General features: G+C 33.9%; 1 protein-coding gene across 1 annotated transcript in view; it reads right to left on the bottom strand.

The window, feature by feature from the left end:
* The window catches only part of LOC138819101 (triadin-like), a 97,658-nt gene extending 79,646 nt beyond the window's left edge, over positions 1-18,012 (bottom strand). Inside the window, exon 1 of the mRNA XM_070010369.1 lies at positions 17,579-18,012. Within this exon, the coding sequence (XP_069866470.1) occupies positions 17,579-17,600 (22 nt within the window). The 5' untranslated portion in view covers positions 17,601-18,012. The remainder of the gene's footprint in view (positions 1-17,578) is intronic.
* Positions 18,013-18,236: the final 224 nt, after the last annotated feature.

Raw genomic sequence — 18,236 nt, 5'->3', positions numbered from 1 at the left:
GGAAAAAGAAAGGGAAAGAACTGCAAACATTATAATAAAAAAACTTGTTTCCATTTTTGCAGTTCATCTTGAGAAGCATCATTTTATATGATCATAGGCACATAGCTATGGAGCCCTTGTGATCCTCTCTTAAGAATATCTTCCTTTGTTCTCACTATGTGAATGGTAGAGTACTATTTAATTAATCATGTCTAAGTGTAATTTTTTGACTTTTACTATCTATTGTGTTTACTTGTAGATTTATAGGCACATTCTAAATATTACAAATGAGGGAAGTCATGTAGCCTATGCTTCTTTGGGTCTGGCTTACTTTGCTTCATATATATATTTTTCCAAGTAGTTCCATGTCATTCTTCCTGATGGAAGCATAGAATTCCATTTTGTATCTATGCTGCATTTTTTGATCCATTCATCTACTGAGGAGCATCTCTGTTGATTGGGGGAGGGCTGAAATGAATATGGTTATGATTGTGGCTTCAGTGTGGCCTGGTTTGTGATCATTTGGATTACTTTAGTCATTTGTATGAGTTAAGATTTTTGTAATTCCAGTAAGATTCTAAGAGGTTTGTATGTGAAAGAAAATTGGAAAAACATGAATTAAGTCCATAAAATTGATTTACTATGCATTTTAAATCTGCTGAATGCAAATGTTAATAATTTTAGAATAGCCAAAAAACTGAAATGGGTAGAGCACAAAGTATGCTATACACATAAGATCTGAATTAGGGAGGGGAGAGAGCCATGAAAACAACTATCTCCACTGAAATGAGAAGAACATTCGAATATTTACACAGGAGTGAGCAAAAAGAAAATGATCTTAGCCAGACAACAGTGAATTATGTCTGTAATCCTAGCTACTCAAAAGTCTGAGACCTGAAGATTGTGATTGGAGGCGAGCCTAGGCAGGAAAGTCTCTGAAAGTCTTCTCTCCAATTGGCCACCAAAAAGCTAGCAGTAGATCCATGACTCAGGTGGAAGAGTGGTAGCCAGGAACAAGAAGCTTAGGAATCCTGAGTTCAAGCTTAGGACTGGCACAAACAAATAAACAAAAATAAAATTATTCCATTTATTTTTGGTTATGTGCATATGCAATTTATATATATTCCATAAAGTTGCATGAGTCTTTAAAGCTCACACAGTATTGGACCAATAAAGAATAAAAGAAATAAATTAATATTTATATTGTCCTCATGTGTTTCAGGCAGTTTCTGAAATATTCATGAATATACAGTGTGAATTATTCTTATAACCCCTCTGTTGAAGATAAGAAACTTGCATTTCCTACTGATACCATACCAGAAACTTATCTGTAATCCTACCTAGCTGGGAGACAGAGAGCTGAGTATCATAGTTCAAAGCCGGCCAGGGCAGGAAAGACTGTGAAACTTTTTTTTTTATAATTAACCAAACAAAAAGTTGGAAATGGAGTTGTGGCTCAAATTGTAGAAGACTAGCCCTTACTGGAAAGCGCTAAGAAATAGCACCCAGACCCAGCACACACACACACACACACACACACACACACACACACACACACACACACACACACACACACACACACACACACACACACACACACACACAAAATCCCTGTATTTCTAAAATAAAATGTGGGAAGCAGGGGGCTGATGGCTCACACCTGTAATCCTAACTACTCAGAAGCTGAGATCTGAAGACTGCGGTTCAAAGCCAGCCCAGGCATGAAAGACCGTGAGACTCTTATCTCCAAATACCACTCAGAAAACTGGAAGTGGTACTGTGGCTCAAGTGGCAGAGCGCTAGCCTTGAGCTGAAGAGCTGAGGGACAGCGCACAGGCCCAGAGTTCAAGCCCTACGACCAATAAAAATAAATAAATAATAAATAAATAAATAAATAATAAAATGTGGGAAAGTCATATTCTAAGTGCAGGAGAGGAAAGCTTTCACTCTATCCCTTTGTCACTTCATTTTGTTTCTGGTTTCATTTATCAAATATTATTGATACATAGAGCCAAGATTTATTAGGAAATACAAACACAGAATTGAGGCTGCCCTTTCTAATTCCTTTTGGTTTGGTAGAGTTTTTGATCAAATCTTTGCTTTACTTGTCAATTAGTTTTGAAGTGTCACATCTACATGGTTCTAAAAATATATTGCTATTTGTTATTTTAGGAGTTAATATGACTAAAAGACCAAAAGAAAATGGATAATGCATAGAGAATTAAAAAAAAATCTTATCTTTGTCAATTGTTAAGGGCTGAGAATGATGTAATATTAGTGTTTCAGAAGACAAAGGGTCATTACAAAAAGTAATGGTGACCTGCTATTTTCAAGTTCAAAAAGAAAAGGGAAAATTGTATTGAATGAATGTTAACAAGAGAGATTTAGGTAAAGACATCTTGACAGAAGTATTGTTGGACACAAATAGCTTTCTAAGAAAAGTGTTGAAGTGCCTTTGCATGGAAATATTTGACTGTATGATAGATATTCATTTTCTTTGACATTTCTTACAGTTTAAAAAATATTCCCAGTCAGGTACAGGAAGAAAGCCAGAAGTAGTTTTTCAGATACAAGCTTTTATAACACCAAATAATTCTTTTATTTCAACATGAAATTGCTTGACCTTGAACCTGTTCCAACTCTATATTCCTATAATTTCACCTATTTTATTATCATGCTATTTTTGTCATCATACAAATAAAACCAATAACATTATAGCACAAAGGTAAAACTGGATGAATTGAATAACCTAGGAAAATGGTACATTTAGTAGGTAGGAAAGGCAATGACATCACCCTTCACTTACTAAGGTATTAGAAAATCTCTTGGAACTAAACTAAGACTTCTGTGATAAGCTAACGTGTGTCCTACTTGTTTTTGTTTTCTTTTCCTTTAGTCTTTTTTTTTATTTGTTTTTGGGGGGGGGCAGGGGAGGACACAAAAATGGTGGGACAAAGGGTGAACTCTCTAGACAATATGTTGCAAATGAACTATACAGCTTTAGGCGAGAGGGGTCAGCAGGGGAAAACAGAGAAAAAGAGGGAAGAGTTGACACTGTTCACAAAGAAATTCATTATGACTGATGGAACTTTAACCCTATTACTATACATCACATTTACAATAAAAATAGTTTAAAAAAAAACATTGATTTGAGAATTATAACCAATTTTATTTGAGCAAAATCCTCAGTCTACATATCTACTAGAAAATACTTCTTGCTCTGAGGAAAATTAACTTAGATTTGGCAGGAGATCAATAAATAAATATTTGAAATTTTTTAGGTTTCTTAGTTACTATAAGGAATTCGAAATTGAATAGCATTCCTGTGGAAAAAGTACAGAACATACCATTTGTTTTACACATTAATCATTAAATGTCATCGACAGTATAAAGGAATCAATTATTTTATTCTGCAAAAGTATTTTTTATTGTCAGTATTGTCTCTTAAACTCAAAGCCTCTAGCTCACAGTGATTTTTTTTCATCTAAGCCAAACTTCTAGACAACTATTTTGTTATTAAATTGGACATGGAGTCCCAAAGAATTTTGTTTCTCCTTGACTAGTTTCAAATGGTGACCCCTCAGGTCTCAGATTCCTGAGCAGTTAGGAGTACAAATGTGTGTCACCAGTACCTGGCAAAGAAACAGCTTACAGAATATTGAAGAGATATATATCTAATTAGTTTTGAATTATAAAATCTACTACAAAGTACCTAATAATAGCCATAGAAACTGATGATAAATCAATTGTTGCTGTTTTAAAGAGCACCAAATATAAAGTTTTATAAATTTTTATGATTTTTTAAAAAATTTAAAATGAAACTACTTGATATCACACTTACATAGTAAATATGACAGGGTATATTACAATTAGCCTCACATTGTGAACGTTTCTTGTTTAAAAAAAGACACATAGGGGGCTGGGAAGGTGGCTCAGTGGTAGAGTGCTTGCCTTGCATGCTGAGGCCCTGGATTCAATTCCTCAGCACCACATAAACAGAAAAGGCCGGAAGTGGCGCTGAGGCTCAAGTGGTAGAGTGCTAGCCTTGAGCTGAAGAGCTGAAGGACAACACCCAAGCTCATAGATATTCAAAATCAAGTAATAATAAGTAGTAATAATTTTCCCTTTTTGTCCTAGAATATCCTTTGATTTATTCATTTCAGTTAAAAAAAAAAAACAGCCCTGGAGACTGAAACCAAAAGCAAAGTTACTTCTAATCCCCTTTATAATGACTTAGGATCGTCCTATTCAAGTGTGGTCCCTGGGTCAACAGTATTTTATCACAGGGCTTTGTGGGAAGGTAGGTCCTCAGTACTTTTCCTCAACCACTGAATGAAAATTACGTTCTGCCAAGACCTCTAATAATTTATAGGCACATGATAGTCTGAGTAATCACAAAGCAACCTTTTGCTTCAAATTTCCACCACTGAAATAACTTCAGAATGTTTCCATGGTATAATGCTTTGAGGTTTAAAAAAAAATTATTTTATTGTAAAGATGCTGTACAGAAGGGTTACAGTTACATGAATAAGGTAATGAGTTCATTTCTTCTTGAGCATTGTTACCCCCTCCTTTGTTGTTTTCCCATTATCTCTTCCCTCCCCTACCTCCTTCTCCACACCCCAAAAGTTGTAAAGTTCATTTCCAACATAGTGTTATATGGGTCATCCTGTGTCCTCGTTTCAGTGTTTTGTTGTTCCCCTTCCCCTCCCCAAATCAGACAAATGTATACTTTTCATGTTTGTTTTGATTATTTTTGAATTACCTCAAATTTACTCTTTTAATGTTAGTTTAATATACATAAAATATAAATTTAGAACAAAATACCTTTGCAAAGGTATACTGGAATGAAACTATTACTACTGGATGTTGATATGAAAAACTGTTATATCTAAACTTCAGATTTTTTAAAGAGTGATTTAATTATATTTTGCATAGACTATTTTACCCAATATTACTATAAAATTTGTTAATATGGTTAAACATTTTCTAAAATACATTTCAAAACTAAAAATTTCAAATAGGTTTACCTACTGCTTGATGATGCTGTATACACTCAAGATTTACTACAACAAAAGTTTCAATTTTACATTGTATTCTATGTATCACAAATCTTAAATATATATGCACTTATGTATGCATAGGCATTTACAATATATAAATACTTTAAATTTTTGTGTAATATTTCTCACATGTACAATTTTGGTATTGCTCTTTTTAGAAGGTTTTTCTCTTAACTTTCTTCTTTATATTAGAATTACTCATATTTCTATCCTACTGTGGACATCCAGTGTTTTCAGATCACACGAATGCAACTTTGCTTTCTAACAAATTTCACTTTATATTTTCTTAGCACCAAGTTTTGTTGTCTAAATTTTATTATTTCCAACATTTTAATTAACCACATTTGTCATATCTTCTTCCTGTGTCTCACCCCCTGATGACCCTTTTCCTTTAATTGCTCTTACTTGGAAGCTATTTAAGCAAAAGAATTGTGTTAGAAGTCAAAAAATCTGCAAGAACTTCATACAAGAATATTTTTGAAGTCCTAGGGGAAAGAATGTCTCAGAGTCAGAATATGAAAGACAGGCATTTATTTTAGTTGAACAGGCAGCATGGGGATCACACATCTCTCACCTACCACAAAAAGGTCATGTTTCGCTGACATAACTATGGGTTCCATGAAATTAATCTCTGACCTGATTTTTAAAATCACAGCAGTGTCAGCTTTCAATTAATATTTTTTTCTCCAGAGGCATAGATGGCTTCATGGTGGGTGTAAGCTAGGGAAAATGAAAAGTAACTATTTTGAAGAAGGACAAGGTTTTCCGTATGTGAGTTACAGAGAACTTTTAGGGTTCATCGTATAATCTTCTAGACAGTAAATCATAGGTATCTTATATTGTGCCCATGATAAATGCATTTGCAATGCCATTGATTATAGAGTGAGTCATACTTTCTGTTTCATAAAATGGTCATTAAATTGATGCAAGCTAACTGTAAAGATATTTAAGAGGAATAAATACCTATAAATGACCTCTCTTTCTTAATATTTTCAAATATCCGTTTGTGAAATTTTAAAAAAATAAGTTAAATAACTAAATTGATTATAAGAGAAGTGGTAGATTTCTAACTAGAAAACTGGTTTTCTGAGTCCATGGGCAACTATATTTGATTTTCTGGTATAATTACTGTTGATTTTGCTGTGCTGGAATCCACATTTTGTGAACATTTGATCTAGGAGACTTTAATTTATCCCAGATTTCCCAGTGTTCATATATCTACAAATCTTATGTGCATTCTATTTCAAATGAAAAAAAATGGGTATTGAACTCATGACCTTCACAGTTTATCATGAGTAGTATTTTTCTCATTTTCATTTTTAAAGGCAATGAGTAGTAAATAGGATTTTATTCTTTTAATCCTTCTTTTCTCACTCATTGAGACAGTTAAGCTTTCCACATCAGTGAAACTTCCTTCCATTTAATTGAAAATAGAAACATTTTTTTCAGAGTTTAAGTTAGCAAGATGAGCATGAAGAGGATCAAATTAACTCTATGAAATGACCACCTTTTCATAAAAAAGCTTTAGATCTAAAAACAGGAAGAGAAGAAGTAAAAAACCCAAGTAGATGTTTCCTGAGAGAACGACAGCAATATTAATACATGGCATTAAGGACTATTTAAAGATATGTCCTTTAACTAGGGAAAGAAAAGAAATAACTGTTCAAGAAAAAGAGCTAAACAAGGAAGTACCTGCTTGCACTTCCCCAAAGCATACAAATGTAATTAGATTTCATTTTATTGTACCCAAATAACTTTTTAACATGGATGCAATTAGATGGTCATATTTGATTTTCTGACTCTGAACCTGGGAATATTAAAATAACCATCTCATGAATCCAAATCCCTTATATTGGTCTAAAATGAATCTTGTATATAAAATGAAAGCTAGCTAAGCTTAAAGATTCTCATCACAGAATATTTTGATTCCAGTTCCCTCAAAATTACCACTAGCATCTGGGTTAAACTTTGTCTTCTGTTCTTGTTGATTGTTAACTGAGATGAAGTTTAGTATCCTAAAGGAGAATTTTTGTGGAGTATAATTATGGGTGAGGTTTGCTACTGGTTATTAATTATAGTCTCCAGGATATAAGGGCATTGTCTCCTCCAATTTTTTTTTTTAAAGAGGTTAAATTGGGCGAAATGCACTTACAAAAATCAATGCAAGCCTAGCACCAGTGGCTCACACTTGTAATCCTACTTGTAATCACACTTGTAATACTCAGGAGGCTTAGACTCAAGGATTGTGATTCAAAGCCAACCTGGGCAGGAAAGTCTATGAGATACTTATCTCCAATTAATCACAGAAAAATTCAGAAGAGTCGCTGTGGCTCAAGTGGTAGAGTGCTAGCCTTGAACAAAAAGAGTTCAGGGACAGCAACCAAGCCCAGATGCTAAGCACCTGGAAGAGGGGGGAAGAGAGAAATTAATGCATATTCTACAAAATTAAGAAAATTGAAGGGGGGACATTGAAAGGTATGGAGGAGATGAAAGGGGTTATATCGATCAAGATTCATTGTGTTCATATACTGCTTTATTGAATGTCTATTCAAAGATAAAATAAACATAAATCAAAATCAAAGATAAAAATAAATGTTTTAAAAGGTGAGATTATCAATTTACTAAAAAAAATCATTTGTTAAATAAAATATGCTGGAGCCTTGAGCATCTAGGGATGTCGTTAACACTGTTAATTTTGCTTTTTCATCCATAGTAGAACTCTTTCATTTGAAAACTTTCTTCAAGATTTAACTCAAGTTCCACTACTTGTGGAACTTGAGTAGTCTGTGAACTACTTACTTCATTTCTCTTTCTCTGTTTTTTTAATTTTCTGATAATGGTGTCTCTTAATAATGGGCTATTAGTTATATTAATTTATTTCCTCATTGTTTAATATGCAAAAATGCTTTATATGGCCTTTAAACTTTTAATATAAGAAATAAAAAAGTCTTTCTCATAACCTTTACTTACAATTTGTTTGTATCTCATTTGGGGAGTTATAATTGCCAGCCTTATTACAGATAATTGTTTTTACATTTGTTTCATCTTTTCTTGAAGCCAGATGTCTGCATATTTCATATTTCATTCATGGACTTAAAATAATGTTTGCAAAAGCACTTTCCCAAACTAAATACAAAGAAGTGTTAAGAATGAATATTCTTTACAGCAGTTTGGCTCCTATCTATCCACAGGTAATTGTGAAATACGGAAAGGAGATTAAAACACTGGGCTGCAAAACAACTGGATAAAGGGCCTAGGTCACTCAGACTTGGGGACCCATGCTACATAATGGTCATAATGAACATTTTAGTCAGAAATTTCAAGACATTCAAATACAAGGACAGCTGGGCAGAAACAATGTAAGAATACATAGTGAACTTAATTGAAGAGATAGTAAAACTTTCTGATGTCCGATCTGTTACTTATTACCCCCAAGAGCTATACAGCTTATATTACTTTAATCTAGTCTTTTTTTGAAACCCTAAGTAATCCTGCTCAAATCTTCTAAGCTTTATTCTATGAACCATGCCACCTATTCCACGATTAAGGGCATATTCAGAACATCTCTTCCATTATGTCAATTCCTAATGTAATAACTTTATAAGATCAATGACTTCACAAGACCAAAAGCTTAACAGACCAATTCTGAGGACAATTACAACCATTTTTCTTTAAAAGCTATTTTTTCACTGTGGGTTTGTAAGGAAAAGTAGGGATTACCTATGGGATGGTATTTCATTATTTCCTTATGAGTTGGAAATGGAGCATATACACGCTCAGCTCAAAGAGAGATAAGAGGCTTCTGCAGTGGGTATCCTCCATAGGAGAACACTCACATAGGGAAATAAAATTTAAGGAGCAATAACAATCTATCAAAAATTAATGAGGAACATTAAACAACCAGATCTCTTAATAGTCTAGTGTAAGGAATCTTGAGGCTGAGTTGTAGGACTAGGAAAGAGTTAAGAAGTTAGAGAATGCTGTCTTGTCAGTATGTAGAAGGCTGAGAACTGGACCCTGGAAAGCTCAAACAGACAAGACAAAACCAATGTATCAGTGACTATTAACTGGAGGATATTTAAGTTAGAGTTGTTTGAACTCTATAAAGTTTGAGACACTGAGCCTAAGATGAAAGTTTGTGTTATAGTTAAATGTTCATCACTTCACCCCGCCACCTAAAAATAAGGGGTTGTAACCACAAGATAGACTGATACCTTGTTTTCTGCTTGTACTTATAGTAACCTACCCTGTATTGAACTAAATAAACAGACCTGTTTACGCAAGGGTCAGGATCCAAGAGCAGGTTAACCTTGACTGTTGGTCCGTGCTTGCTTTACTCTCTCTGTCTATTCTCATTTGATTGGCTCCAGCATCCCATCTTGTGATTCCAGGTTGCAAGTAGCAACATTATAGCAATAGAATGCTTCAATAAAAATAGAATATTTAAATAAAGACTTTTACCCAAATTCTTTTCTGCCAAAGACTTCATTCCACAGACTCCTGAATCTCAGCCACCATCTATCTTTTCAGCATAGCTAGGCTGATCAAACCTATTCTTGATCCTTTACATCTGGCCAACTATTTGACCTTCCTGGTAATGTCATTTTATTGCAAACTGGAAGTGTCAAAGAATAACAGTCTTTATTCACCCCCAAACTATTTTCAGGAAGTTAGAACATGTGCTCACCTATCATAAAATTTAAGAATATCATATGATACTATTTAACTAAACTATACAGCTTTGTTTTCAAATCTATTCAGTCATCATTTGTATCATATTTGTTTGTTATTTTCTCTATCAATATACTAACAGATACTTTGTTTATTGTTCATCTTTGTGTTCCATGGTTTGGTATTTAGCCTGGGTTAATAAAAGGTGCTAGCTAAAATTTTACATACAAATGAACCTCTCACATGAAATATTGCTTTATAGTTCTGCATTAATATTAAATGTATTATAGGATCTAAAATTGTGTTATATTTCAAGTAAGAATAATTTGCACTTCTCTAAATGTATTGCCAGATACTTCTGCAAATTTAAATTCTAAAGCTTGACAGTAAATGATCTGTAGTCATTCATAGATTGTACAGTGTGCCCCCTCCCAGGCAATCATATTTAAGTAAAATAAGAATAATAATGATCAAAAATAATAGCTTAGGCACTAAATGTCAAAGTGTCATTTTATATTTGTCATTTCTTTCTTGACATTATATCAAATGTCTACTTCAAACAGAAAGTTCCCCCAGTCACATGATACTTTTATTTTAAAAGGCAGCAATGACCCTTCCAGAGAAGCCTGGCTATATTTTGATAGTCTAAATAAATTGAAACCACCTTTTTCATATCCACAAACTTACCTGTAACCAGGACATTACTAAAATGAAGAAATGAAGTTTGAAATATTAAGAAATTTCCCTTTGTTTTCTTTTTCTACATTTCAGCAAGCTGGGTCACGGAGAAGAAAATGATTCCATAAATGAATAGCAAAGATCAATCCAGCTTCTCATGATAATTGGAGCCTCATGCTGTCTGAATAAAACCAAGTTTCTCCTGTAAAGAACAAGTTGCTATATGCAAATTGTCTTCGTATCTCTTATAAGTTAAAAGATTAGATCTTTAACTTGCTTAGGTAAAGAGCATGTGAACCAGCCTCTGCCACAGCTATCAAATTAGAAAATATTTAAGCTGCATATGTTTAAATGTAATGGAGGTGGGCTCTGCAGTTTATGAGGAAACAGCTCATTTGCATACCAAAGTATCTCTCAAAATTGTAAATTTGGTGTCTCTGACAGCTTACTTCAGGCAGAGATGTTTGATGTTTAGAAAATACAACTTGCATAGAGAGAAGCAGAACTTTATTCATCACACATTTGCAAGGAATATTCATTTTAACTTGCTTTGAAGATGGAAATTACTATCATTCTGGACTAAGAAGTTTTCCTATCTGTGTACAGCCCATACTTGGAGCAATGAAGGTTTAGGTGACACTAAATAAATCTTGCTGGCAGTCATTGTGCCCACCAATCACACTAAACAGGAAGAAGAAAGAACAAGAAAATTAACCTTAATGGATTTTCCAGAAACTCTATAAACTTTCAGAAACTCTTAATGTTGTATGAAATTATAGTTTATAATTTCCAGGTGAAAGTATGGCCCTATTTTGTGTTTTAAAAATTAGGAAATATGCATGTTTGTCTATATTGCATATATAATTTACATAGTATTATATATAATACAATGTATCCACAAAAAGGTTCTTTTTATTTGGAGAAAGAAAAGAAAGTGGCAGTGTTTTAATACTGGGTTTAAGATCCAACTAAGTAAAAGTCCAGTATTTTAGTGGGAAAAGCCTAATGATTTAAGCATTCTCTTCAAATTGTCATATTCATCCCAAAGGTCAATGTAGATAGTTTTCAAATTGCTTATCTGCCCTAACACTTTGTGTTTCCCAAATATGAAGTACTGTTACCTGATTAACAATTAATACATCTGTAAGGATATCTACACCTTTAGTGTTATTGCTGAGTAGTTTCAATTCATTTTTACATTGTAAAAGTAGCATAATTCTGAAAAAATGGTCAAAATGATGACCAAAAGGAAAAAAGGAAAAAAAATTAAAATACTCAATTGATAAACAGAATGTTTTCCATGAATATTGTGATTGTGGAGTGGAGAATTAAATGAGCAGCTATTACAAATAAAACCAGGAAATTTTCAGTGTATATTCTCTGTTCATTTGCTCCACAGATTTTGCATGGTAAGTACTTGTTCAATTTTAAGTGCATAGACTTGATTTTCAATTAGCATAGTGTAATAAGCCAGAGACATTCCTCTGGTCATATTTATTCATGATTAAACAAGGTTCAAACACTGTGTTTTGGCTCTGCTCATGAATGGGTTCTTTAATTCTCTAAAGGCTACATAAGGATGAAGCAATGTCATTAGTCCTGTAACACTGATTGTTTTTTACCTTAAGGTTTCTAATTTATACTCAAAAATTCTTTAAAAGCCACCTCATTCTGCCATTACTTCATCTTTGGAGTATCAGTGCAATATACACCACTGTTCTTCATAGTCTGCTTTTTTGTTTTACCTTTCTCTTAATTCAACTAGAACAATAAGACATAGAGTTAGATTGATCAGATTTAAATGACACCGCATTTAGAGTTTCTGTGATATTTTTTAGTAGAACTGAAACATGATAACTAATATCTTGACAGGATATAGCATTTTACAGTTGTCTTTCTTGTATCATATTGACTCTTTAATTTTTTAAATAGTTATCTCCAAGTTTTTTAATTGTTGTCAGGTTTTTGCATTAACCACAATTGCACAGTCAAGTTCAGTAGCACACACGTATCATCTTAGCTACTTGGATGGCAGAAAGCAAGGGGATCATAGTTTGAGCTTAGTCTGAACAAAATGTTTAGGAGACTATCATCTCAATGAAAAAAACTAGGCATGGTGTACAGGCCTCTCCTCCCAGTGACTGTAAGAATTATAAATGGCAGGATCACATTCTAGTCCCACTAATGGAGAAAGCAGGACTCTAATTTTAAATTAATCGAGGTAAAATAGGCTATAGGTGTAGCTAAAGTGGTAGAGCACCAACTTAGAAACTATGAGTCCTTTCCTCAGACCCCAATACCACCAAAAACTAACAACAAAGTAATTCTGGCACATTCTTTAAGGAATTTCCATTATGAATTTGATAAGATTCTCCTCTAGGTTATATATTTTTAAGTACTTATTTTTTATTCTGGTGTTAGAAAACTACAGTGTGTTTCTGGCCACTTAAGTCCAATAGATGGGTATATTATTTCCCCCAATAGTAGCAGAAAATTAAATTGTATAATTTGCACATGCCAAATAAGTTTAATGACCAGTGGATTTTCTGACCTATGTACTCTATGAAAAGAAAAATGTTAATTAAAAGTTATCTTACTGGAAATACCCTTTTGTAAGAAATCTTTCTCATGGAAACATTTGAATATCCACAAAAGTAGACAGAATACATAAGAAAATATCCATATGCCCATCACTAGGCCCAACAGATTCAAGTCATAGTCAATCCTGACCCCCAATCAAACCTCATGTACAGCCCCCTGCTGGCACATGACTTAGAATTATAAACACCACATCATCTCATCCACATACACTGGACCATGTGTCCTCAAATTATAAGTTATCTGAAAACAGAGCCACAATATGGTCAGTGTTCTCAGAAAAAAATGAAACAAAGCAGGATAATAATTGACAAGTATTATGTAACATCTGCAGTATGTCAAATTTTTCAATTACGTTATTGGAATGTGTTTAAGCCCATTTGACTCATTACCCAATAATCCATGAGTCTATTTTTCTCTTGATCTATTAGTTACCTTGTATGTTGATACCTCTTTATGCTTCTAGTATTATTTGAATAACTGGGTTGTTTGTTCTTTAATAGTTCACATAGCTTGGAGTTTGAGTGTCCATAATTCATCTCCTTCCAAATTGGAGGTTATTTTATTTTCCCTTTGTACTTGTCCTTTTTGTTTTTTGTTTCTTCATTTCTTTTGCTTGGTATCTCCCTCCCTTTCCTTTTCCCTGTCCCTCTCCCTCTCCCTCTCCCTTTGTTTTCCTTGATCTTCTCAGCCTTAAGCATCAGTTCTGGCTACACTTACCAGTTGGTTGATTATATTTCACCAACAATTTGCCTTTTTATGGCTTTTAACTCTAGATCTATGCATGATCTTCAAGTGCAGTATAATGCAAGGGAAATAGTCTTCTCATTAAACAACCTGGGCACAAATCTTTCAAACTGTGTCTTCTATTGTCATAGTTATCCACCAAATTTACTGGCTTTTAATGTCAATTTTAAAATGTATTCCTGGGATTAAAAATTAAATTTTAGCTGAGTTGTGCTAGAATCTAGCATTATATCCTACATTCCTTCCCCAATGAAAACTGAGCAGAACACATTTTGCCCTCTCTAGTCAAGTTTAAGTCCAGGGTGGACTTGAACTCTATATCTTCCTGCCTCAGCCTTCCTCATGTTGAGATTATAGGCCTGCACCACTACTTCTGGCTTTGTCCTAAATTTTGAATATTAAAAAGAATGTCATAATAGTTATCATAGAAGCAGTGAAATAATATTCATGTAATAATAAAAAATTATATATAGTGCAATAAGTTCTGTTGAATCCTATAATTATATAATAGTTTGGAAGTTGAGAGTTTTTAAATATTTAAGTATCTTTCTTCTTTTAAGTGTTCTATTTATTTAAGTAGAGATCCTCAGGAAATGTATTTTATAAGTATTAGTATAAGGTATAATATACTATTTATGACTTTATTTTTAGTTAATGAGCATTTGAAAATTTTTTATATATTTTACCAACTCAATAAAAACATCCACACTATGTTTTCCACAGAGTAAATAAAAGCTAGCTAAACTTTGTTTCATTATTGAACTTATTCAAAGGTACTTTTGCATAGTTCTATTTGCTGTTAAGTAGAAATTTCAATAGACACATTTATTAAAGTGGTTGAAAGTTTGCATGAACCTCTCTCTGATAGAGAAATTGATTTTGTCACTTAAGAATAATGGGGTTTCTGGAATAAGAATTGAGAGATATTGATAGTCCCAGCCCTGAGTCCTGTTTGAGTCTAATCCAGTCTTGGGGCCTGATCTAACTTACCCAATGTAGCATGGGGCCTACTGTAGGAAAGCAACAACCACCCAGTGACACTAACGTAACTATATTTCTCACACGTTGAGGCCTAGATGTGAATCTCAGCTATGGGAATTCACGTACATTACTAAACCTCTCTAAATCTTGGCTTCAAATTCTGTAAATACTCAGGATAAGAGTATCTACTTTAGATTCTGGGAGCATTAAATAATTAATTAATATTTGAAGTCTTCAAAGTAGATATGAGTTGCTATTGTTATTGTCATTTTAATTATCTTTGTTAATTTGAGATGACCAGAATCAACAGTGTTGTTACCCTAAAATCTTTGGGGTTTAACTGTGTCCTAGTTGTAGTTTACCCATTGCACAGTACAGAAAACATAGTTCTATGTCTAGTATTATTTCCTTTCTTCCATCAGAGGAAATAATCCAGCTTAAAATATGCAGTAGAAACCCACAGGTAAGGCTTGGAAAAGTTTATAGATACATCAGGGACTTTAGTCGAATAAGGACTGGGATAAGACATGAATTACAAAAAATCCACAGGCAATTACCAACAGCCATGGAAGAGCCATAGAAACAATGTGAGCCTGGACTTCCAAGGTGCTCCTCTAGCTCTTACTTGCTTTAGTACTACACACTTTTTGCTGTTTGGTGATAAATGAATGGGAAAAGCACAGGACAACTGATGAAGAGCTTTCATTTCAGTGATTTCTCTAAAGGTAGTGACCAAAGAAATAAGCAGATGAAAAGAAACACTATGTCAGGCTGAGGAAATAGCCTGTACCAAGATTTGGCACAAAACTGTACCTTTTATTGCAGGTAAGGCACAAAATGTGAATCACAAAGTAAAAATAAAATGTGGGTAGTACAAGAATCTGCTCTAACCTTTGTATATCCACAGAGCATGACTATTGTACCGACATTAAAATATCAAGTCATTGAGCTATCTAAATTTCATCTGAGAAGTATAATTGACAAATCATTTCAGAAATGGAATAAATGTATCATAGATGATCAAATTGCATCAACTCTACACATTATGAAGACCGAGAAGTGGGAAATAATCACCATTTACTTATTAGATGATGTTTTTATTTTTAGCATTGTTAATTTTGGTGGTGTTTAAATGAGTCACTCCTAAAAATCTTCAATGACCCTTTAAACAAAAATTCCATTCTTAAGTCAGGAAATTACTCATGAAATGTTTTATAGATCAAATGCAAAGGTCTTCAGAGTATAATACATAGGCAAGCCAAAAATATTTTGGCCAACTGACCTCTTGAATCAGCTGGCTATTCATGACGTGCACCGAGGTAAGGAAGCATGCTCATAGGTATCTTAATAACTTGTGCAGGGATAAGCAAGAAATGTTTATAGACAGCTCTCTTCAAGATAAACGAAAGGCCACCCACACAGAATATCTGAAGAACAAGAAAAAATACTATTTGCAAATAGTTTATAAGTTCTGAACTAAAATTGCTAAAGAGAAACTTGATATTCCCCTTCAGAAAAAAAGGAACACTAAATTTAAAGAATGGGCTTCAAATATTGACTGGGCTGTAGCCTTGAATAAGTCACAGAACATCTATGTTATGGTTTCTTGTTTTGTTAAATAGAGATAATAATTTTATTTAGTTGAGTCATGTGAAACTTAAATAAATATACATCAGGTTCTAAACAAAATGCCTAACATATACAAATTTCACAGTAATCAGTGTTACTAAGTTACAGTGCCAAACTAATTTCTTCACAGAAACTACATAAAAAAGTAATGTTTCTTGTAAGTATTGACTAAAATTCTATAATAGAAATTACTCAGGAGCCACACTAATTTCCACCCCAAAAGACAAAATTCACATATTCTGTTTTTCAGTTGTCTGATTAAAAACAAACCAGCACAGCATTAAACTTGGAAGTTGTCAAAAGTACCACCTGTCTTGTTTTGCTTACAGCTGTCAGAAACAAATTTTAGATCCACTTCTCAAATTTTTATCACAATTAGAACCAGAGTATTGCTGCATTTGAAATATTTTATTTTTAAACATTCCCTTATTGCAAAAAATAATAAAGTACATGTGAATATCTGTATAACATGATTTGTTACTCTGATTAAGTAATTTAAAAATTATGTGCTTCAGCTTTTCAGTATTAGTACTAAAAAAGAAATTTTACTGATTTCACCATTTGGAGAACAAAAAAAGAGATATGAGTTTATATAAAGAATGAGAATTGTATCACTTAAATGCATTATTTTCTAGGTGGACTGGCAAGTTTGTAAATTTGCCGACATTGTCTCTGAGTATGCATAAATAATAGTAACAGGTAGAATTTTTATCAGAGCATTATCAGTTGCAAATAAACCTCATGTACACATGTTATTTTTATATATGTATGCATCTGAGAAAGAAAGACCAACTTAATTAAGATATCTCTAGCAATAAAGCAAAATTGCTCACAGTCATATTTTGAAGTTTACATATAATGTAATATTTTGAGTTTATGACAACCTCTATCTGTAGCAAGTCTTACCACCTTTACTAGCAAAGAAATCAGCCATCGTGTTTCGTGACCATAGCTATTTATAGATGTGAGTGACAGCTGTTAACCAGTGGAGCCTTGGCTATAGCAGAGAACAGTTTCCACAGCAAAATTTCAGACAAATCTCTTCTTGCTCCCCCAACATACTGATCTAACAGTCTTTCAGCTCCCGAATTCACTTCCAAGCTCCTGTGTAGAATCACTAAACAAGATAATTACCTGAAAGCAACATTTTCAGTGGAAGCAAGGCAGTCCCTGCGGCTGCCAGTGATACACTATCCCCCCTGCGTGAGTCTATTGGAAAATGGTTGCAGTACCTTCAGCAGTGATCTCAGTCATGGTGGTCGTAGAAATTGAGTCGGGTGAAAAGTTCCTGTCAAGTGGCACTTTGCGAAGTACTTTAGGATTTGAGAACTCTGGTAGAGGGTTCTGTGTGAAAATGTGAGGAGGGCTCTTCGTTATTATTATTATTATTTTCTGGCTGTTTCTGCTGCTTCTTTGTTGTCCTGTTGAACTTTGCCTCTTCTCTGCAGAGTTCTCCCCCTGGAAACAACCTCAGCCCTTCCCAAGAAGCACTTGTGGCTCAGCTAGAAGTATCAGCTTCGAACAAAAATAGCCTCATCTCCCTAGGACTCTTCAGCACTTTTTTTTCCTGGCACTCTAGGGGAACACACACACACACACACACACACACACACACACACACACACACACACACACACACACACTTCAACCTCCAAAAGGCCACACACACACACACACACACACACACACACACACACAAGGCAAAGGAACTAAAAAGTTCTGTGTAAGCCCCCGCAGCTTCTCTAAGATAATTACAGACCTTATGGTCTGTGTCAGAAAACATGAAATAGAGTTGAAAGTAATCTTATCCGTGGTAGCACAGATTTATTCTTAGTGCCCTAATGCTCAGAACATTCCTTTCTGCCTTATTTGGATGGGGAGGGTCCAGTA

The sequence above is a fragment of the Dipodomys merriami genome, unplaced genomic scaffold, assembly GCF_024711535.1.
Source record: "Dipodomys merriami isolate MVZ:Mamm:240054 unplaced genomic scaffold, mDipMer1.0.p SCAF_8, whole genome shotgun sequence".
NCBI lineage: Eukaryota > Metazoa > Chordata > Mammalia > Rodentia > Heteromyidae > Dipodomys > Dipodomys merriami.
The sequence above is the reverse complement of the archived record's forward strand: the minus strand, read 5'-3'. Positions and strand labels throughout refer to the sequence as shown.